We start from the raw sequence: 23,213 nt of genomic DNA, 5'->3' as shown, positions 1-23,213 counted from the left end.
ATTTCTCGGGCAAGCTGCTATTTTACCCAGAAGACATTGTGGTCTGGCCTCCCTCCAGCGGGTTGTGTAAACGCTCTCTCTCCCGTTTCCCCCCCCCCCCAACCCGCACCCCCTCATCCCGAGTCCTTGGGCTGGTGTTGATCACGATGCCATCTTGACCTATTGTTTAATTTCACCGACATGTTTTCCCCTACGAATATTGTGCCGCCACTGGGGTTAAGGTATTTGCCTTGGCATGGCGCGGGGCTCCTGAAATGTTTATCCGTTGTCACGTCAGAGTTATGGCGTGGTCCAACATACGCTATGGCAGACGTAAGCCTTTAGACAGCTGTGTCAACTCTCCCCGTGTGTGGACAAGGTTTGGCCTGCCAACCAGGGAAAAGGGCTCTGATTTCTTTAGCCGACATCTCTATCATGCATTATTGCAGAAATCTTCATCATATCTATTGCTCTCATATATTGAATTTGTGTTATGAAATTGACCGTCATTCTTCCAGCTCTTATATCTGTTAAATGTGGTGTTCCAGCGCAGGATGTTGAAGTTATTCTATTGTTGCACTCATTGTAAGTTGGTTTTGGATCAGATTTTCTAATAAATGCCCAAAGTGTAAGGAGAGAGAGAGAGAGATACTGTGGAGGTGGATTAGTGTGGTGGGTTTGGACAGAGAGAGAGACCGCAGATGTCATAGCGAATGACAGGTATCAGAGATGTAAGCTGGAAAAAAGACGATGAAAGGAGGTCTTGGAAAAATGAGACGGGAGAGAAAGGAGAGAAAACAATTCACAAGTCAGAAACTTTTATCAGCCAAGTATATTTGCACATACGAGGAATGTGATTTGGTGGGTTGCCCACATAAACCGCTGGACATAAGACATTGTACAGGGAATTTGTGGGAATATTGAGCATTGAGTATTGGAAGCAGTGGAGTGAACACATTTCAGTAGTCATATGTGTATTACCTGTATAGAGTGTAATAGTAGGATAGATACTGTCTCTGATATACGGTATTCCCACACCGGCAAGAAAACTATTAATATTTACAGATCTGAAGAATCTTGGCCTGCATGGGTAGCTTTAAATACAGTATAGCTTAAAGTCCTGGGTACGACGTTAAACTGCAACCGTTGGGTCGTCGGCAACTAAACCGGCACCCCCGCTTCAACCCTTCGGCTGTTGCGAGGAGGATGTGTGGACACCCAGCAGGACTAAAAACAAAACCTGTCAAAGGGGCGGCTGAGTTCGTCTGTGAACCAACGGCCATCCATACCTGGAGAGGGGCTAGAGACCACCAGGTACTCCCCCTACTGAAACACAATGATGACTCAACCTGCTGAGGCATCAGCTGTGCTCCTACGACCTCCATAGGTTACAGAACTGATGATGATGATAGATTAAACTGCTAAATATCAACTGTACTGCTTAAAATATACTAACAGTGACTGAAATGAATTTACAGATATACTAACTTTACAGCCGGTTCACGTTGAGTATAAATAGTTGTATAAGAAGAAGGGGATATAGTGCTAGATATCAGCAGAAGGGAGTTAATATTCATGAATGACTGTATTTCAGGAGGGCAATGACAGCAGTGGACGTGTGTGTGTGTGTGTGTGTATATTTTCTCACATAATCATCCTACAAAGGGGCAATAAAGTAGATCAATTCATAAATTAACCATCTTCTTATTGTGAATACTGATTGTAGCTGGATTGCCATCCATCGGCCGTCAGTACCATCTATGGTATAATGGAGTCACAGAGCCCATTGAAAAGTATGTAACACCCCCATTGTACAGCCAGAGGAAATGGAGCCAGACAGGGGTAAGAAAAGAGAGAGAGAGAGACCAGGTGTGAGTGAGAGGTGCTGGACAGATTGAAGTCACGGTGTCAGCGGAGTCTGCCGCTCACCGGCTCATCAAACCGGATCCCATATTGACTGCCAGTAACGTCAGACCAGGCGCCGGCTCGCAGCGCAGATCGTGTTCAGGATTTTCATTGCGTTGCCCTCGCTCTGTCTTTTTGACGTTGGACTCAGATTACCCGCATAGTTTTATAATTAATGCCTTGATAGTTACTAATGGCTGTGGCACTGAGAGCTTTATAATGTGCTCCAATTAGCCATTAGAAATGGTTTGGTCAAGCTAGTGCACGTAAGCACGCAGTCACACACGGGACAAAGATTGCTGGCTATCAGAGTCGCTTTTCAGTCATTTGTAGGTCGCACGATCATAACCCCTCACCATATACAGTTCTCGTTCTTCTTATAGCCACTGACTATGTATGTAGTCCATATTTAACCTCTGCCACTAAACTTTCCCCGAACCACGGGAAAAAACTACAATCCAGTTTTTTTTTCCAATCTTTATTTTTTTGCACAATGTGAGATAAAACGGCTTCTTCGCATCTAAATCCAAGACCCCAACCTCTGTGAAAGTTTTGGTACCGGAGTGTCCAAACACTGTCAAATCATATCAAAAAGCCTGAATACATAGTGACTGGACTGAAACCCGACGCTTCGTTTTGTTAGAAGCAGAATACGTTTCAAAGGGACATGCACAGTTCGTCCGATTTCTTGCAGAATAAATTTGTATATCTGGATAAAGACGACTTCCACTCAACCCGTGCAAGACTAAAGTGAAAATTCAATATTCGGGGTAAAGGCGAGGTCTGGAAGCAGGTTCGAATCCCTGCTAAGCCCCGCGCTGTTTGATAACACACAAGAAGATATCCTTCTTCCCTCTGTCGTTCCTTTCTTTCCCTTTGACAACCGGTCCCTGTTTTCTTCTTTTTCCTTTCAACCTTGTGAACTGCTAAACCCCTGGTCGACCGGTTCAGGAGGAAATCACATCATAGCTTCCTAATGTGATGCAGGGCTGCAGACCTGGTTGACATTTGAATGCAGCCTCCTGAACCACAGCAGGTTAAGTGCTTCCATGAAGCCTCTCCATGTTGTTGTGCAGTCCAACTATCATCACACCCGGCCTCCTCGACAGCAAATGGGGGGGGGGGGGGGGTTCATAGTCATCATTGCACTTCCTCCACAATTGCCATCAAACAGCCTGTTAGCAGAACACACCAGCTGGGCCCGGCTCATTATGCAGCCATCTCATTTAGTCATCATAGGAATGCTTCCTGTTGTGCCATCCGCATAGTTTTAAATCTGCGGGCTGAACGGCTGTTCAGAACAATTTCTTTAGTCATTTACATGACTACTTCCTCCCACTAATTTATCGGCTGAGCTATCACGCCCGTTCGCTTGCTCGTTCATTCCCATCTGGAGAGCAGTCGCTCGGATTTTAGTCGTTGGCTGCGTGTACTCACATCTCACCATTCATAAATCAAGGCGTCTCAAAATTTGGGTGGTGGGAAAGGAGGGGTTATCAGGGTAAGGGCGGTTGACTCGAAGGGGAAAAACAAAGCAAGTGTGTTTGTGTGAATTCATCTCCATTCAGCTCGGAGAGATGGAAAAGAAAAAAAGCCCAGCGCTATCTTTGATTCAAATTAGGGCCCTATTCGCAACAGATGAAGCTGGCCGCTAAAAGGGGTCCCGCTTGGCTGTGGAAATGATATGTGTAAACTATGTAATGCGAATGTTTCAGCCAAGCTGTGTTTAATTTCGTATCCTGACAAAGCGCATGAGAAACCTGCCTCTCCTTAGCTGTCTCGTTGAATCATATGGATATAATTTCATCCATTTACGTTTTTTGCTCTTTGCTGTGGTTGCCACGGGGCATTTGGAAGCAAGCAGATTAAATGCACATGTTCCTCCAAGCCGCAGCCGGGGCACGGACCCCCCCCCCCCCCCCGCTAAACAGATCCTCAAGTGTTGGAGGTTTTCCTCATTGGTCAGAGGGAGAGGAGGAAGACACCTTGTTGTGATAGACCGACATCACCTCCATCACTCTTCCTCCATATAAAGAGAGTTTGGTAATGCTTTGTATTGAGTAGCTGTGAATAGTGATTAATGATAAATGAGTAACAGGGCACTTTTAAACGATTATAACAGACTTAACCCTTCGCTAAACATTTAAGAAGTCTGCAGAGATATAACTTATTCCCTACATTTAGGCAAATCGATTGTTGCGGGTGATTTATCTGTTTGGTAGGCTCATATGTGAACTGTTGAAGGCGATTCTGTTTCTGTTTCTGCGATGGTCTGGCAGCCTGTACCAGGGTGTCTCCCCGCCTGCCGCCCAAGGACTGCTCGGATAGGCTCCAGCTTCCCGCGACTCCGATTGGGATAAGCGGCTTGGATAATGGATGGATGGATGGATGGATGGATGGATGGATGGATGGATGGATGGATGGATGGCTAACATACTTGTTGACAATAATAGGGTTAAAGACATTATAACTGTCTGATTAATATAACTTGGGATGTTGTATCTCGTCTCTTCCTCTTCTTTTTTTGTCTACACTTAATCTATTCCTAATAGCACTTACCCGGCAAGACTACCTAGACTCAAACATTTGTCTTAACCTGAACCATATCTAAACTTAACCTTTCGACATCAGAAGTGTTAGCTCTAAATTCTCATTATATTTTTATTTTTACATTTTCTTATGTCTTTTTTGTAATGTTATTTTTTTTAATTATTATTATTATTTTAAGATTTTTTTTTTTTTTGCATTTCCGGCCTTTATTGGATAGTGATAGTAGAGAGAGACAGGAAAGGCAGGGGAGAGAGAGGGGATGACATGCAGCAAAGGGCTCGGGCCGGATTCGAACCCAGGCCACTGCGGTTAGGACTCAGCCTTATGTGGTACCACTCTACCAGGTGAACCACTGGGGCGCCCCTTTCGTAATGATATTAACAATTGTTAAAAAATAATTTCAAAGCCATCGGTTAATATTAGCAAGTGTGTTGTAAAAGCTTATTGGTGTCTATTAATTATTTATTAATCGCTATTTACAGCTGCTCATAATTTAGCTTGACTGAGAGTTTAGATTCTCAACGGTGGCCTGTATACATTTCTATAGGAAGTTTCTTTCTGCAGTAGATCACAGCCACACTGAAGGTCGACCCCCGTCGCCTTCTCCGTCATCTCTTGATGGTCTGGTTCAAACCAACCAAAGTAGAAAACAGGCGGAGCTTGTTAAGAGCAGGGTGTCTTTACTGTTTAGGGTCGGGGGGCTCTAAACATGACTAGTGGATTTTAGCTATACAGTCTGATTTCAGACTAGCATCTTTTAGTGTGAGGCCTGCAGCACACTTGGCCCAGGGCCAGACAGAGATGACTGACTGTGTTGAAGGAGGTAGTAGAGGATTCCTTCTTGACAACATAAAACGCAACCCCCCCCCCCCCCCCAAACATCAGTGGAGAGGATGTTGAATTTGATTCTGGGGAAAATGTTGTGTGTCCGGGTAGCGTGGTGGTCTATTCCGTTGCCTGCCAACACGGATCGCCGGTTTGAATCCCCGTGTTACCTCCAGCTTGGTCGGGCGTCCCTGCAGACACAATTGGCCATGTCTGCGGGTGGGAAGCCGGTGTGGGTATGTGTCCTGGTTGCTGCACTAGCGCCTCCTCTGGTCGGTGAGGGCGCCTGTTCGGGGGGAGAGGGGGAACTGGGGGGAATAGCATGATCCTCCCATGCGCTACGTTGGAGGATCAGGTGAAAAGAAGTGGCTGGTGACTCCACATGTATCAGAGGAGGCATGGTAGTCTGCAGCCCTACGTGGCTCGTTGGTCTAGGGGTGTGATTCTGGATTCGGTAGTCTGCAGCCCTCCCCGGATCAGCAGAGGGGGTGGAGCAGTGACCGGGGCAGCTCGGAAGAGTGGTATAGTTGGCCGGATACAATTGGAGAGAAAAGGGGGCGGGGTGGGGGGGATGTTGTGAAAGGTTTTGAGAGATTGTAAATATTAACAGTACACACAGCTGTAACATGTAACATTGTTATACACATTATCTTATACAATATAGGCTGTCAGCAAACCAGGAAGTAAGTTTTCACAATCATTGTCCACCAGTGACATTTCAGAGATACATGAGACTGCTGACTATTATGGCTGCGAATGGTGTGTTACTTGTATATAGAGATAATGTTGAAAACAACTGAAATTTACTCATTTCTATTCTTTCAAATCACACACTTAATATTTTTTTTCAGTGACCATCACACTCCACACAAGCCTATAAAGACTTGTCTAGATTTAAATCCAAGAAAGTGGAATCAGTTCATCTGGACACAACGTTTATCGACAGAAACGTTTTTGGCAATAAACGTTGTGTCCAGATGAACTGATTCCACTTTCTTGGATTTTCTTACCTGGATTATTGAGCATGCATAAATATAGACACTAGATTTAAATGTTAAAAATAAAACATCCATCCAGCCATCCATCATCCAAGTCGCTTATCCCAGTTGGGGTTTTGAGATGCTGGGGCCTGTTCCAGTAGTCGTTGGGCGGCAGGCGGGGAGACACCCTGGACAGGCCGCCAGACCATCATCACAGGGCCTACACACATTCACACCAAGGGACAATTTAGTACGGCCGATTCACCTGACCTACATGTCTTTGGACTGTGGGAGGAAACGAGCACCCGAAGGAAACTCACGCAGACGCGGGGAGAACATGCAAACGCATCACAGAAATAACATGTTTGATATAATTGTGATGGCATCAGCCAGTTGAAAGCTCGATCAGGGGTGAGAGATTCCAATATTAAAAACCCCGCACAAACACCACTTGGTGACATGTGCCATCTGTTCGTGGGGACTTGCCCTATTTTGTGCAGACCATTGCAGACCCCCTCATCTTGAAAATCAGTCTGCGGAGGCATGTAGAGTTCTCATCTTTAGTGTAACGTTTTACTTTTGTTTTTCCTGTCTCTCTCTCTCTCTCTCTCTCTTTCTGTGCCCTTCTCTCCTTTCTCCCTTGTCTTTCTCTCTTCCTCTCTAATCAGCTCTCATTCTTTGTCTTTTCCCACATCAGTTCTTTAAGGTTTTCCATCAGACCGCGGTCCTAGACGTCTGTGGCCATGTTGTTCTTTCCCCAGCGGCCTCTTTCATAACAGCCGGTTTGTTCCCATCATCCGCGGCTGCTGTCAGTCGCTAATGAGCCGCTGTTAAAGCGGGGGAGCCACACACTGCTGCCTTTTAGCCGCAATGCTGTTTAGCTTCCTCCCGCCTCCTCCCTGCCAGTCAGGAGTCATTTCCCATGAAGGCCTCACCTCCACGGCCCCGTTCAGCAGGCCCATAATCTGGCTGTTGTCATCAGATGCCTATTTGCCTGCTCGACCCCCTTTTTCGCCGCATTCTGCCCCCTTCAGCCGTGTCAAGACCCACTGTCGCCCCCAATGTTTGCCAAGGTCACTGATCTGCCCAGGTTCAGAGCGAGATGGAGCAGAACGCACCCCTCCGCTCTTTCCAGCGCCTCTCTCGGAGCGGTGACCCGCTGGTTTACCGGAGACGAAGCAATCAGAGTGGAAACTTAAACATGTTTAAAGCAATTAATGTGATTAGCGCCGTCTAAACTGTTTTCCTAGATAATGTTGAAGGTAATCTATGTCCTGCGTGGTTTCGGAAGCCGCAGTCACCAGTGACGACTCTCTGTTTACGCCGTCCACCTTGACGGCAGCCACAGTTCAGGTTGTGTTCGAATACTATGCTACGTATTACATATAATATACTGCGTACTAACAGTACTATATACTGTTCTGTTAAAAGACATTAAGAGTACAACCTAAATCAATCATCCTATCCTGAATCAACCAGCAGAGGTGATGATGAGAGGGTATGGCTCCCACGCCTATGTCTCCATGGCAACTACGCAAAGTCGCCATTTCTCTCCACTAAAGTGTCCAGTTGATTCAATCTAGCATTTTATTTTTTATATATTTATTCATTTGTTTGTTTGTTTGTTATTTTTTGTTCGAATGTCCCCCCTCCCTTTTCTCCCCAGTTGTATCCGGCCAATTACCCCACTCTTTCGAGCCGTCCCGGTCACTGCTCCACCCCCTCTGCTGATCCGCGGAGGGCTGCAGACTACCGCATGTCTCCTCCGATACATGTGGAGTCACCAGTTGCTTCTTTTCACCTGACAGTGAGGAGTTTCACCAGGGGGACGTAACGCATGGGAGGAGCAGGCTATTCCTCCCAGCCCCCCCCCCCCCGAACAGGCACCCCGACCGACCAGAGGAGGTGCTAGTGCAGCGACCAGGACACATACCCACATCCGGCTTCCCACCCATGGACATGGCCAATTGTGTCTGTAGGGATGCCCACCCAAACCAGAGGTGACACGGGGATTCGAATCAGCGATCTCCATGTTGGTAGGCAATGGAATATACCGCCACACCACCCGGACGCCCCAACCTAGCATTTTTAGTATACAAAATGTTTTCATGTTACAAACACTTTAATCTAGTATACTAAACATAGGTACTGTATAGGGATATTTCCCATACACATAAATACACACATTTGGCACAACAATAATAGCCATGTTTGTTTTCAAAACTCAAATATTTGGCGCCATTTTTTTTTTATTTTTTTTTTGGGAGCCGGCACCAGCCCTGTTGAAGTCATGACTGGCAGAACTAAAATGGACATCCCCTCCACACCCACTGCCCAGACTGAGGTTTTTATTAAACTTCCCCCCCGTCCCTCACTTGCCCTTGTGTATGTTTGATTAGTCCGGCTCTAGAATAATATGGTTCCACTGTACATTATTGTGTTCCCTAACACTTTTAGAGATTTTCCAAGCCTGCACAGTGTGTGTTTATGTTTGCATGCTCTCATGCGTGTGTGTGTGTGTGTGTGTTTGTGTGTGTGTGTGTGTGCGTGCGCGTGCATGCTGATGCACCAGTGTGAGCCATACAACAGCACATCATAAAATCTACGGCCCAACCGATCTTCTGTCATGAGCACTTGCCCTCACATATTTTCCCTTATGCCTCTCTGCATACCAGTCCACTGCCCTCACGGCAGCTGATTTGTGAGGTTTTTCTTTGTGTCTGGTATTGTGCACACGTCTGTGTCTCTTTGAGTCATACGTCTCGCTTCTTCTAACAGTGGCACAAGCAGTCAGTCATTTCAGGACACTTGTGTCTGATAGTTGTTTCCAAAGAGTTACAGCTCACTGGCTCAGAGGTCTCCCAAACTCTCCAGGGAGTCGTGTTTTCTATTGCCAAAGTGGGCAGCTTGAAGCGTAGGCTCAATATTTTCGTACCCGGATGTCATTAAAAGGTTGTCAGACATCATTTACAACCGTAAAGACAAAAACTTGACTGATTGCTTCAGTGTTGAGAAACTTAGCACTTTGTTGAATGTTTTCGCTGGGCTTCAACAAAGACCAACGGGGCAATGGTTTGAGTCCTCCAAAACTATGACGATATCTCCCTTTCAGAAATGGGAAGCTCACACAACTGTACCCATTGTCATTTATTATATGCTTTTTCAGAGTAGTGTTTTGAATATGAGCATAATCCAATTTGATTTGAAACTTCTTTTTGCAGTTGATGCCGTATGTCCCGGCCATCTGGGAAACTCCCCACTTTCGAGAGCAGGAAGTCCTGATAGCTAAAGCCACAGTGCATGGAAAACATATTTGCAGAAATGCAAAATAAAGTCATTTTTACTTCATACAAAGCATGGTTTGCAACTCTTTTTTTCCCCAATGGAACAAATTAAGAAGATATGTCTGACTGTACTGTGAGCTTCCTGTTTATGAAATGGATATATATTATGGTTTCTGAATGCCCAACTGGATTGTTGAAGCCCAGTGAGAAGATTTAGCAAAGTGGCAAGTTTCTCAATGCTGCTGTGATCAGTGCAGTTGTCCGTATGAATTTAAATGATACCCGACAGCATTTTTATAAGGTCCGAATTCAAAAAATGCCAACCTATCCTCTAAGGTGCTTGCACACAACACAAACAAACAAACACACACACACACCACATGATACCTGACACGGCTCTGTCATGACAGGCTTAGGTTTCGTGGATATTAAATTGAGCTGTGGTGAATAGACAGCCCTGCCTGCGCTGGGCCTGAGTGAATGAAGGAGGCAGGAGATGAGCACTAAGCCCAGATGAGGCTGAAGGCCTGTTAGAAGACCGGTGTCACGCTCTCCTTAGCCGTAACCCGACCTCTCGTCAGCTGGCTTCACGAAAGGTCACGGTACACGAGACGCACTACAGCAACAGCAACACCTTGTAGATAAGGGTGAAATTCCTATAAAGTACTGAAGTGACGTTAGCTGAAGCACGTTGCCCACCTCAAGGGTAATTTTGGTGTTTCTTTACAATCTGGGTGTCTTATTTTCATAGTTTTTTCAATCACACATATCAATTATGTTGTAATTTTACCCACCAGCTTCCTTTTGGAAATCTTGACCCGTGGGACCAGCGCTGAACACAGCTTTACATTGGTGTCTTAAGGAGCGACTCAACATGAGCCTTGAACATGTCCTTTCAACAACAACAACAAAAATTCTAGTTCTTCAGTTAGACAGCGTAAATAACTTCCCATTATCTATGACTTCACACTCATTGCCCCGTAAGATGTGGTTGCAAAACTGTCCAGCAGCGGTCCCATGTCCAAAATCTCCACAATGACGTCGGTGTGAAAAGAAGTAAAAAAATATGGAAATCGCAATTGAAGACCCAGGTTGTAAATACACGGAATTACCCTTTAAAGTTTAGGGCTGTGTTTTGACACGAGGTGATGTATCACTGACATGGCGGGTGTTGACAGCTTGTGGGTGCATTTTATTTTTGTTTCCTCCAAGGTAATGTGTAATTTATTGTTGCATTTATTATTAGAGTCACCACTTTCTTTATCTTTTTTTTGTTTTTTGTTTTATGGTGATGGTCCTGTAGCTGACCATTATAAAACCAGGGATTCACAGACTGCAAATGATGAGATTGTCATCCATTTTTGCTTTAGCAGGAAGTGGGAATCAAAATTTGGTTTGTTGTTTCAGTGTGGTAGGTACGAAGTGAAACGTCTGAATCTGACTTGTAATTGTCAAGCGATATGTTGCCTATATCGCCTAAAATTTCAGCGTTTATTAAGTTTTTCAAGGTTGCCACCCCACCCTTAATGCTCCCTCATTGTTCACTCTCGTGCAGAGGCAGTTCTGCAGACTGCTGGGACCCTAAGCAGAAAACCCCATGGGGCTCCTTCTGACTGAATCTCACCGCCATCATGTTCCATTGTGTTAACAGGGAACATATTGTCATAATGAACTTGTAGGGGGGCATTGCATATGTCATCAACACTATTAGGAAACGTTCAACTCAGTCATCAGAATCAGCACTTGGAGGGGAGGAACTTTTGTGACATTGAAAGAAGGAACCTCCACATTGCTCCTTCAGAGAGAAAAGAAATTGGTTTAGTCTGTACTAATTTTAGCAGCATATTAAAAATGTAAACTCAGAAATCTTTCATATTAGATACCCACATTCCTGACTTTAAATCTGCAGTGTGGAAGTTTTGTCTTCCCCTTCTGGCAGTGAGAGTAATTACATCTCTTCTTTCAGCGCTCTCCAACAAGGAAAAGCTACACCAGTGGATATCCATGTGTGTCCCCACTATCAATTGCTTTCTTTTTTTTTCTTTTTTACTTTAATCCGTCCTCTGAGCGCCGAGTTTTTTGTTTTCCCTCTGGAGCATCTCTGGAGCATTTCTTGGATGCTTCTTAGGCTTTTCCGCCATTGCTTCCAAGCCCGGAAGCTTTCTGGCTGAAAGCCCTTGAAGGCAAGCCAATCAGAGGCATTAAAAAGCTTCCGTCACACGGAAGTTCAGCTTGCCCCCCCCAATTTCCCCCCTTTTTCTCCTCAATGGTATCTGGCCAATTACCCCACTCTTTTTGAGCCGTCCCGGTCGCTGCTCCACCCTCTCTCTGCCAATCTGGGGGGTGCCCCGACCGACCAGCGGAGGCGCTAGTGTAGCGACCAGGACAAATACCCAAATCCGACTTCCCACCCGCAGACACGGCCAATTGTGTCTGTAGGGACGCCCGACCAAGCCGGTGGTAACATGGGGGGATTCGACCCGGCGATCCCATGTTGGCAGGCAACGGAATTGACCACTACGCTACCGGGACGCCCATGGCAGTTCAGCTCTGGCAAAGCAATCATTGCTGGTTGGCTTAAAATGCATCACTTCCTGTGGTCCAGCGCAGGAATGTCGCCACAGACACTGGATTTAAAACTCCGGTGTACTGCAAAATACTGCGATTTACCTGGCGGTGATAGGCTTAATCGTCATTGTGGGAACTCGTTTGGCAAGGACATGAATGTAACGGACCTTCATTTATATGTAACAGTCCTGCATTCTAGCTTTAATATTTCAAATATTCATTTTTGTTTCAGCTTTATTACTCTACCTGGACATGGCTGTCAACATTATTTAGTTTGATACAGAAAAATGAACTTTATTTATAGGATCAAATCAGATTTTTTTCCCTCAAATTAATATTCTACTTGTTTACGTTTCAATCAGTTTCACAGGCTGGCCAAGCAATCTATTTACATGATATTTAAATTATTCTCTGCTCTGGATCATATGCTCATACATAATAACTAATTTGGGTAGGGGAAAGCCAGGTGACAGCAAACATACAATTTTTGAAGCAAAACAAATCATTTTACACATTCTTGTGATATATATGCTCCAAAAGCCTATCTAGCTAGCCAGTAAGGATAGTGCTTTAAAAAAGAAGCTAGCCCTAGCACTTAAATTCAGTTACCCGGCTCGGTTAGCTATCTTGCTAGTAGCGCTGCCGTACCTGGTTAGTCAAGTCCTCCACGAGGCTAGCTTGCTAGATAGCGTCAGTTGAGTGTCTTGACGCCGACTCATAATAAATGCTATCTTGTTAACTCTGTGGCTTACTACTATAATCTTTAACTGTCATTCCTGCTCCACTTACCACTTACCACTTACCACTATCCTCGTTTCTCTTTTCTTCTTGCACTTTTTCTCTTTCTTTATTCACTCCTCTTAATTCTTGCAGGTTGGTTGCCATTCGCCAAGTGGTGCTTGGTCATTTGTGGGGGAAATATTGCTCTATGTTGAAGTGAGTCAGTTTTCAGTGCTCGGGGGTTCCAAGCAGCCTTGCCTGTCTATGAAGTTTGCCTCTGCTCTCTCAAAGAAAATGAATCGAGTCAGGCAACGGGTCGCTTCATGTCTTAACGCACGTAAAAAGTTGGGGTGAACTTATGAGATGGTTGCCTGGTATCTAGACTAGATGGACCACCTTTCTAGGTCCTCTTTTCCTCCACCTCTCAAATCCACAAAATATTTTTGCTGATAGATTTGGAGTTTTTTTTTAATAAAAAAAAACTAAGGGGGGCGGCAAACTCTGAGTAGCACAGTGATTTCCAGGAATGAATAATACCATTATAATATATAATAACAATAATAAATAAATAATGTGATAATAAAAAAAATGTATTCTGCCTTAAAGGCAGTTTTGGGGGAATACTCTCTGTCTAAGTCATTCTGCACTCCATACTCAATGTTGGGGTTACTTTGCTTGTCTTTCAAAGTGTCTCAATAAAATGCTAAAAGAAAACAACCCAAAAAACAGATGGGAGCAACAAAATGCATCACTTTTCTCACAGCTCTTTTTCATCCTCCTGTCCACCCTCTCTTCTTCTCGCCCATCCTTGCTACGTTCTCTTAATATTCTCCCTCTTTCCCCACCTTCACCCTTCCCACCTGTCCTCCATGCTTCTCCGCTCCCTGAGCGGTACATAAAGGCACCTGGAGCCCTCAGATAGGGTGACAGCTGAGTGATTGTATGGGATAAGGGCCCTGATGCGAGCTCCTCAGGGGCCACCGTCTCCCTATTGTTGTGGCCCAGCAGCAGTCAAGTATTGATGTCAAGCCATAGTCCGGCTAATGTGAGTCTGTCCTGTTGAATGCCTAAGTGGGATATGGTTCAGGTACAGTAGATAGAGACAGAACCACACTGTCATTATTATGATGCCTGCTGTACTCTGCCAGACCCATACACTCAGGGCTATATACCATATACACTAAGCCAGTACCTATAGGGGGTTGTTTACAGGGACCATCTTGTCGACTGATCGTCCGCATTTCCCACTTACGAGCGAGTGCGGATAAGCGAGCAGACTCATTAATAATGTGTGTGTTAACAAATCTGCGGTGTTCATTGGCCGAGTGGTGCGGATCAAATGGGCCACGCCGGGTCAGGACAAAACGAGTTCCTTTACAGTGGCTGTCACTTATCTATCTGATGTACCATACACGGCAGAACTCTCGTCTCATATGCTATGCATTGCGACCCATTAACCGACCCCCGTGCGACAGAGTCCAGTTTCTCTAGCTTGGAAAACACATCAGGCCGCGACACACGTGTAGCCGCGTGCTGCTGTCTTTCTTTCAAGTGTACGTGTTGTCCGTGGGCTAGTGGATCTCAACAAAAGTTCTGCATAATTCAGGAGCCGTGGGAGAAAAAAAAGGGCCAATAACATCGCTTATTTTCAGCGGCTCATTGTGAGTCAGTTGTGTTGAATTTGCGGTGTTGAGTCTAGGACGAACGCCTCCGACTTAGTGAGTGATCAAGGGAGCAAAGGGGAAAGAGTGGGACAGCTCAGGTCTTGAGTCAAGAGGGACCACCATGTAAAGCAGAGCCCACACTGTAGCAGCACATACCTGCCGTCCTTGATCTGATTTTCTGTGTGTGTGTGTGTGTGTGTGTGTGTGTGTTTGTCTGAGTGTGTTCATATGTGGGTGTTTGATTATGTCCTGTTGTGTCTACCTTTTGTATGTCTGTATGTCTGCATTTGTGTGTGCTTTGGTGAACGCCTCTATGTGTGTGTGTGTGTGTGTGTGTGTGTGTGTGTGTGTCCTTGTCATCCCTTCACAGTTCGAGGGCTGTAACAAGGCATTTTCCCGTCTGGAGAACCTGAAGATCCACTTGAGGAGTCATACAGGAGAGAAGCCATACCTGTGCCAGCATCCCGGCTGCCAGAAAGCTTTCAGCAACTCCAGTGACCGGGCCAAACACCAGCGCACTCACCTGGACACGGTTAGCACCTTCACCTTCTCTCTCTCTCTCTCTCTCTCTCTCTCTCTCTCTCTCTCTCTCTCTCTCTCTCTCTCTCTCTCTCTCTCTCTCTCTCTCTCTCTCTCTCTCTCTCTCTCTCTCTCTGCCCCCCCCCACCATTACGTCTGTCTCAGGCTTTTTGGTATGGAGTATACAATAAGGGTAGTGGGCAAATCCCCCCTGACTGTATTTATAATAGAAACTATCCACAGGCTGCTGAAAATTATGGCCACCCACTATTTTATTTTCAATGTTTGTTTTTGGGGATGTTTCCTGTTTTATTAGAAATTAACATGAAAGGTGACAGGAAACATTATTTTGAGGGGCAGGGGTCATGCAAAAGATGTCTTCGGGTGGTTTCAAACCAGACTGTAACTGGTAAAGCCACTGGCCTGCAAACTTGTGTTTGTGTCTGTATGTTTATGGGTTCCTGTGTGTGTGAGTGTGTGTGTGTGTGTGTGGGCTGTTGACAAGTTTAACAGGATTCACAATATCTAACTGACAATATAGTATTTAGTTGTACGCTTGCAATCTTGTCTGTCAGAAGATGGATTTTGTTCAAATTCGAAAAATGGAAGAACTTTCGTCCCGAGATAGTGGTCCAAACCAAACAGTTAAGAAATAACTGAGGTTCATTGTTTCTGCAACGCTTTTTTGGAACCTTTGGAAATAATTTAATTAAACTGAAAGTGAAATGACCCCAACCGTGTGTGTGTGTGTGTGTGTGTGTGTGTGTGTGTGTGTGTGTGTGTGTGTGTGTGTGTGTGTGTGTGTGTGTGTGTGTGTGTGTGTGTGTGTGTGTGTGAGTGAAATCCTGGTTATATTAAATTCAGTCAATTCAAGAAGTGGGTTTCTGTCCAAATTAAAATACTGGGGGGAAAAAAGACATACATTACAGATCACAGAGTTCTGTCTTTTCAAACTAATTTAGAAAACAACAAAGAACAAACATGAGTGAGTGTGTGTGTGTGTGCACATGTTTTTGTGCACATGCACACATGTACACATACACGTACACGCGTGCCTCAGCCAAAAGCTGTGCTCATACCTCACAATGTGAAAACTCGACTGCCCACTTCCAAGCAACTCTGTGCCCATTCCCACGTCTTGACAGTGTTAAACTTTAATATGCATGCTGTCAGTTACCGAGTGAATTGGCATCCCCACTCCATCCGTGTTTGCCGTGACACACCACAGATCATTAAACCCATCACTCGTGTTAAGACCCGGTCACTTTTTGGACCACGGCAGACTTGGACTGGCCCGGACGCTGGTGAGCTCAGACACAGAGCCTTGCCTGTTTCCCTTAACCTGCAGAACGCGGAAAGCTTGAGTCAGCCATCGCTGCCACACCTGGTGTCCCCCCGACTCCACTTTATCACCGTCCACAGGCCTCCGGGAGGGCTTGAATCTATTTTTCATTTCATTTTTTAATGTTTATTTTTGTCAGGGACCATGCATGCACAAATACACTAGACTGGGAGAGAATAAATGCTTTGTTGTAAGCTGATGACTAATTTCCATCTGTAGTCCCAGAGAGGGTAGATAACAGACGACGTGCTAAATCCCAATAAAATGTACAAAAAAAATCATAAATTTACCATAAATCAAATTCACAATACAACCCCCACTCACAAATTTACGATGAATTTATGAAAATTTACAATTTGCCCCCCTATAGTCATAGTTGTACATTTGCTACATCATAATCACACCATTGTAGTACTATATGAAGTAGTAACAGTACTACATTTGCTCCATCGTTATGTCATAGCCAAGAGTACATGTCCAGACCAGTGTGTTTAGTGTAGGTGTGGATTAGATCGAGAGGCCGAGACTATTTTTCAGCTAGAAATTCATCAAAAGCTGTCAAAAGTCATATTTCCGCTCACACATACCTTATTATTGCTGCAGTCACACTTTTCATTCAGTTTTTCTCAACTGAACCAGGATGAAACTAATAAATTTACTCAAAAATCTGAACACTTTAAACTGGATGAGTGAACGTAACGAAGGATGGACGAGAAACGCCTCGTGCAGTTCACTCAATTCACTCCGCGGTTTCTCTTGCTGTGAGCTTCTTTTTTTATGTATTATTCATTTGTAGTAATTTTAATAAGTAGGTCTATCTATCATCTTAGCAGCAAACAAACTCCTTAGACTTTGGTTTTTCTTGTGGTTTGCTGGCACCTGCAGAGGATAATGAACTCCTAAATTGGGTTTTGTTTGCCTTGTGATCTGGTGAGCTGAACCACATGGACGATATTGGATCACCATAATGCACTAAATCTGATTTGGGAAGATACCCACCTGCAAGTTAATGAATTCTGGTGCCATTGGATATTAAAAGTTAAGCACATTGTGTTGCCCTGTGTATGAAATGTGCTTTATATAAATAAAGTTTGACCTGACTTGACTTTAGAAAGATTGAACGAGAAACATCTCATAGTGAGCTGATAACCATGCAAATGTAATATTGTTTAGTTTTAGCCACTGGTTTTCACTTTTATTGAAAGTGTACATTGGATAATTATATTTTGGAAGTTTTTCCACTATTTCTTTACTTTCACTTTAAGTAATAGTAACTACTACTACTACTTTCAGCTGCTCCTGTCAGGGGTCACCACAGCAGATCATCCGTTTCCATCTCTTCCTGCCCTCTGCATCTTCCTCTGTCACACCAGCCACCTGCATGTCCTCCCTCACCACATCCATAAACCTCCTCTTTGGCCTTCCTCTTTTCGTCTTCCCTGGCAGCTCCATATTCAGCATCCCTCTCCCAATATACCCAGCATCTCTCCTCCACACATGTCCAAACCATCTCAATCTTGCCTCTCTTGCTTTGTCTCCAAACCGTCCAACCTGAGCTGTCCCTCTAATATACTCGTTCCTAATCCTGTCCTTCGTCACCCCCATGAAAACCTTAGCATCTTCAACTCTGCCACCTCCAGCTCCGCCTCCTGTCTTTTCGTAATAATAATATCATGATAATAATAATGATGAAATAAAATAAACATAAATAAATTTAAAATAAATTTAAAAAATAAAATAAGTTATCATAATTTAAGTAATAGTAACTATTTACCTATTTTTACCTACAGGTTGATATTTGAATTAGCACTTCTGTTACTCCATTAGTATCCTTTCACGTTATGCAGTGAAAACACTTTTCTTCCACTGTCGACCACCACCCGTTCTTTCCACATCAGCTCCAATAATGCAGCCAGTCTGGCTCCCCATACCCACCACCTCGCCTTTACATCCTGCGAAGGCCTTCGTTTTGCCCGCCCAGCTACCCAAACTGCCAAAAACACTTTGCGGGGAAATCATTTACAAAGTGTAACGATATTTATTCTAGACAGAAGTTGTGCTCATTTTTTCTTGCCCCCCCTCCCCTCCCTCTCCCCGGGTCCTGCGTCGTATTGGGTGCATTGCTTAGCAAAAACAAGCAAGGTGGAGATGAGTGGCGCTGCGTGTGCCTTGGAATAACAATATTTTATTTACGGGGAAGGCCGGGGAATGGAGGCCGAGCTAATAAAGCCATGGATCCTATTACACTTTAATGGCCACCTTATATTCGTGGGACAGGGGGAAAAAATGGCAGCAAGGAAAAATCTCTCCATCAGCGAGTTACGCGCTATACCGGCTTGGCTAATGAGAAAACATAAGATGACGAGGAAAGTCCGTGACAGTGTGGTCATTTTACATGTAATTTGGTCAATGCCTTCCCAACCACAACCACAACTAGCAAACACATTCATATATACTGACTTACAGACAGACCGTGTTTAACTTATGAGTCAATTAATATAACACCCCACTATAGTCTGCAAGATGTTAGTTTCTTCAAGGATAGCATTTTTATGATTTTACAGGGACATTTTTATAATAGCATAACAGTCCAAAGTCATGTAGGTCAGGTGAATCGGCCGTACTAAATTGTCCCTTGGCGTGTGTGTGTGTGTGTGTGTGTGTGTGTGTGTGTGTGTGTGGGCCCTGTGATGGCCTGGCGGCCTGTCCAGGGTGTCTCCCCGCCTGCCGCCCAGTGACTGACTGCTGGGATAGGCTCCAGCATCCCATGACCCCGATTGCGATAAACGGTTTGGCTAATGGATGAATGGATTTTCATAATAATAATAAATAATAATGTCACCATCCTCTGGAACATGCCCATCTACACTGACAGAGAGATAAAAGCCAACAAGCCCGACATCGTTATCAAGGACAGGAAGCAAAAGAGGTGCATGCTCATCGACATGGCAGTACCATCCGAAAAAAACACCTCAGTGAAAGTCACAGAGAAGCTGACCAAGTACAAAGACCTGGAGACTGAAATCAACAGGATGTGGGGAATGAAGACCGGAACAACACCAGTGGTCATCGGAGCTCTAGGACTCATGAAGAAGGGAATGGAAAAGTTCACCAACCGTATCCCAGGAAACATCAACATCAGTGCAGTCCAGAAGATCGCCCTACTCGGAACATCCCACATATTACGACGAGTGCTGTCAATCAAGTGACATCTGCCCTATAGTGCCTCAGGTCCATTGTTTGGGCCCGACTGTACAGGATGTAAAACAGGAAACGTGAAAGAAATAATAATAATACATTAAACTTATATATAGCGCTTTTCTAACACTCAAAGTCGCTTTACAATAAACAGGGTGAAACAAGACAACAGATAAACATAACACAAACATACAGGGGTGGATAGGAAGAGGGGCTACGAGAGAGAGAAGCAGCAACCACACACAACGCCAGCAGTACGCTCCCACTTAAACACATACAAAAGGGCAAGAAAAACAAAGAACAACAGCAGTGTAGACGTTGATTTTCTGTAGGGGTTTACTCCCGTAGTCTATTCCTCTTCCGAGGTAGCCACTAGGCAGTGGCACTATTTAACCCATAGCTGGGGGCTGGTTCGTGGGCATCAGGGAATATCCACACACCGGTGGGCCTGCCTACTGCACGTCTAGGGGCCAGACCTCCTCCGAGTCCCTTGTGGTTCAGCCAGGGTCCACGGTGTACCCAGTTATCGTGTGTCACCTCAAAGAGGCACTACATAGGGCTTGCTGTTGGAGAGGCTATGTACTGGCAGGGGGAGACTTACTTGCTCGGCTCTCCTGTTCGCATTTCTGCTAGCCAGCGGTGAAAGTTGAGAGTGAGACGTGACAGGCACAGAACACTACACCAACACTAGACGCTTCACAACAACGCCACTTCTTACACAAGAATGTCAGACAGGACACAACTAAGTGTGTGTTCTGTGAAGTGTGACAAAGTTAAAAATTGAGTTATTTTAATCTGTATGTACACTAAATTTGAATTTTTGCTAGCTGTGCAACACTCATGCTTTTGCATGTGTTCATGTTATGCTATTATTTATCTTCAGGCCCAGTGGAGTGAAGATTGTTTATCTTGGGGGAAAATACCTTCATGTAATAACAACGTGGAGCAGAAATCCGTTCTCTGTTTGATGTACTGAAAATTGAATTTTTCAAAAAATAACAAAATGTGGACATCTTTAAACTCCCCCGTGGTGTAGGTGTAACACTTTTTGTTACAGCTTTTGTTTCCTCGACAAAAAGAGGGAGCTGTCCACTTACCCGGAGTGTCTTTGTTATTTCATTTTTCTACTTTATTATTATATTTTATCAAAGTGAGGGTGATGGAGTATTTAAAAGAAGGGATGAATTTTGTTGGGAAATCTCATGCGAGGCCCTTGGGGGTCTTAACAAGAAGCAGCAGGAAGAAGCTATTTTACTGCTGGAACTAATCTGATACGTTAAAATATCTTAACTAATTGTGTCTTTTCTCTTTTCCCTCCCTGCTCTCTTCTTCTCACTTCTGATTCTGTGCCTTTTCTCAGCTGAAAGGTAGGAGTTGATCTTTATCTTCACTTCAAAAAAATTTCAAACCCTTCCCGTCTTTCTTTCCTCCGTGCCGTCCTCCATCATAGCGATCTCCCCGTTGTCTTGAATGTTGTCCCTAATATGCTGATGTGCGTTTGACTTTGAACCTGCGTTGCATGTTAAACAAACACTTAACATATGAGATGCTTTCCTTGTGGTTCTTTCCATATGTAGAAACCGTATGCATGTCAGATTCCGGGCTGCACCAAGCGCTACACGGACCCCAGCTCCCTACGCAAGCACGTCAAGATCCACTCGGCCAAAGAGCAACAGGTGCGTAGAAAGGTAAGATGCCCAGGGAGAAGGTGGAGGCACAGAGAAGGAAACTGAATGAAAGAGAGCGAGGGCGAGAGAGAGTTGGACCCTTTAGTTGACTGGTTAGCGCAGTCGCCCATGGTCCGGGCTATCCGGGTTTGGTTCCTGGCTGCCCCCTGAATTCGCTAGCTAGCTAGCTAGCTAGCTAACCAGTCAACTAAAGGGTCTGACCCATTAGCCAAGGGCTAACGAGTCTAGTCATCTGTGGTTGTTACACAGAACAAAAGACAGAGAGAGGACCATGTGTCTCATGAAGTATGAAAAAGTGACACCCTGCTCCATCTATAGACTACAAACTGTACCTGTTTTGCTTGGCTGCCTCCCAGGTGATCTGATTCAAGTCAGTATGTGGAGACTGCAAGCTTTACAAATAGGCCAGCTTCATCAGGTTGGTTTAATTTGGAATGTGCAAAACACAGAGAAATAAAAGACAAATGTTATCCTGAATTTCAAAATCTACGTAGCAGGTGGCATGAAACTCCTGGTAGTGGCTGGTGAGGAGGAAAAGACGGCATGCATCACTGCAAGCTTTGTCTCAGTTTGCTACCAAACTTAAATTAAAACATCAGTCAGCTGTATACATACATAACAGTATCACATATCTTATCCAATAATCTCTGTAAAGTGATCTCTGTAATTCTTATGTTCGCTTTATTTCTGATGATAAGCTAGGTTTTTCTCTCTTCCCTGTTTGTTTTTTGTGCTCAAAAGCTTTGCCAGTATTGGTCATTTCCTTTCATGCTAATAAAGCTTCTTGAAATTCAAACTGAATTGTTTTCGGGTGTTGGAGGACCAGGGTGGTGTTTGAGGTGAGTGGTGGTTGGGATGGATGGGTGGTGGGGTTGGAGGCTTTGAAAATAATTTTTCCAACAATAGATACGTTTTGACCAACTTGTAATTGTGTTCATGGTTAAAAAAAAAGAATTAAAAAAACCTGTTTTCCTTTTCTTTGACTGGAGCAGGGTAGATACAGAAAGAGAATGGGCTCATTGTTGTGGAAAGGGGGCTGAATAGTGGCTTCCTGGATGATGTGTTCCTTCGCTTGGTGTCGTAAAGGGAAACATGTGTGCTTCGTAGCATTGTTAATAAGCTCGAGAGCAGAATACCCGGGCGGCCAGATGTTATGGACGAATGTCAAACAAACGCTCTCTCTTGCCTTCTCCGCTGACAGCTTGAGAGGACGCCGTTTGATGACTGAATTGCGAGGCGCTGGCGAGAAATGGCATCCTGGACAACATGTGCATACACATTTATTGACATATCTTGAGCGTGTGAAATCTTAATGCTGCTGACGTCAGCTGTCAAACTGCTATGCACCACGATTGACCGAAAGTTGGTTCCAATGTGATTTCAAGCCAGCAAAGATTTCAGTCACTGTCAGCCAAAGTTGATGGTCTTAACATGTGGCCTTTTAGAAACCGCTCTGTTCATTGTTGTAAATAAGCTTTGTTTCAATGAGCAGAGGGCAGAATAATCTGCTATAATGCTGCTGTGGCACTGAAGAATGGCAGTGACCTCATTAGCCTGTCTTTTCATTCGATGCGCTTTGGGTGATAGGATAATGAAATGTCATTATATGACACACAAGGTACCCTTTGGCATCTGTATGAAATATGACAGGTTAACCGCTACCTAACCTTAACACTAAACTTAAATACTTCCTTACCTGTATGTCATTAATATTCATAAATTAGGGTCGAAATTTCCTATTGGAGTCTATGAAACACCTGTGTGCCTCTGTACAGACGCCATAGGGCACCTTGCATGTCAGTATACTGACACTTTGTCAATGGCATCAATATATGACTGCCATGGTGTACGAATACGTTGGTAACTAACGCACTTCACTGCAGTACAAACGCCGTTTTTCTTCGGGTACTAGAATATAGTCAGGTATTATGATTTTTGTATATATGTGGGTACTGTGCAGCACGGTGGCCCAGTGGTTAGCACTGGTGCAT

The 23,213-nt window shown here is 44.5% G+C and overlaps 1 protein-coding gene across 3 annotated transcripts in view; it reads left to right on the top strand.

Moving 5' to 3' along the window:
- Positions 1–23,213, top strand: part of LOC130109641 (zinc finger protein GLIS3) — a 172,680-nt gene that overhangs the window by 114,338 nt on the left and 35,129 nt on the right. For 2 of the 3 annotated variants that reach the window (XM_056276632.1, XM_056276631.1), the window contains exons 5-6: positions 14,846–15,007; positions 21,112–21,222. In XM_056276632.1, the coding sequence (XP_056132607.1) occupies positions 14,846–15,007; positions 21,112–21,222 (273 nt within the window). The remainder of the gene's footprint in view (positions 1–14,845; positions 15,008–21,111; positions 21,223–23,213) is intronic. The other variant, XM_056276633.1, reaches the window with a different exon arrangement.

This window comes from Lampris incognitus, chromosome 3 (genome assembly GCF_029633865.1).
Source record: "Lampris incognitus isolate fLamInc1 chromosome 3, fLamInc1.hap2, whole genome shotgun sequence".
Lineage (NCBI taxonomy): Eukaryota > Metazoa > Chordata > Actinopteri > Lampriformes > Lampridae > Lampris > Lampris incognitus.
The sequence above is the reverse complement of the archived record's forward strand: the minus strand, read 5'-3'. Positions and strand labels throughout refer to the sequence as shown.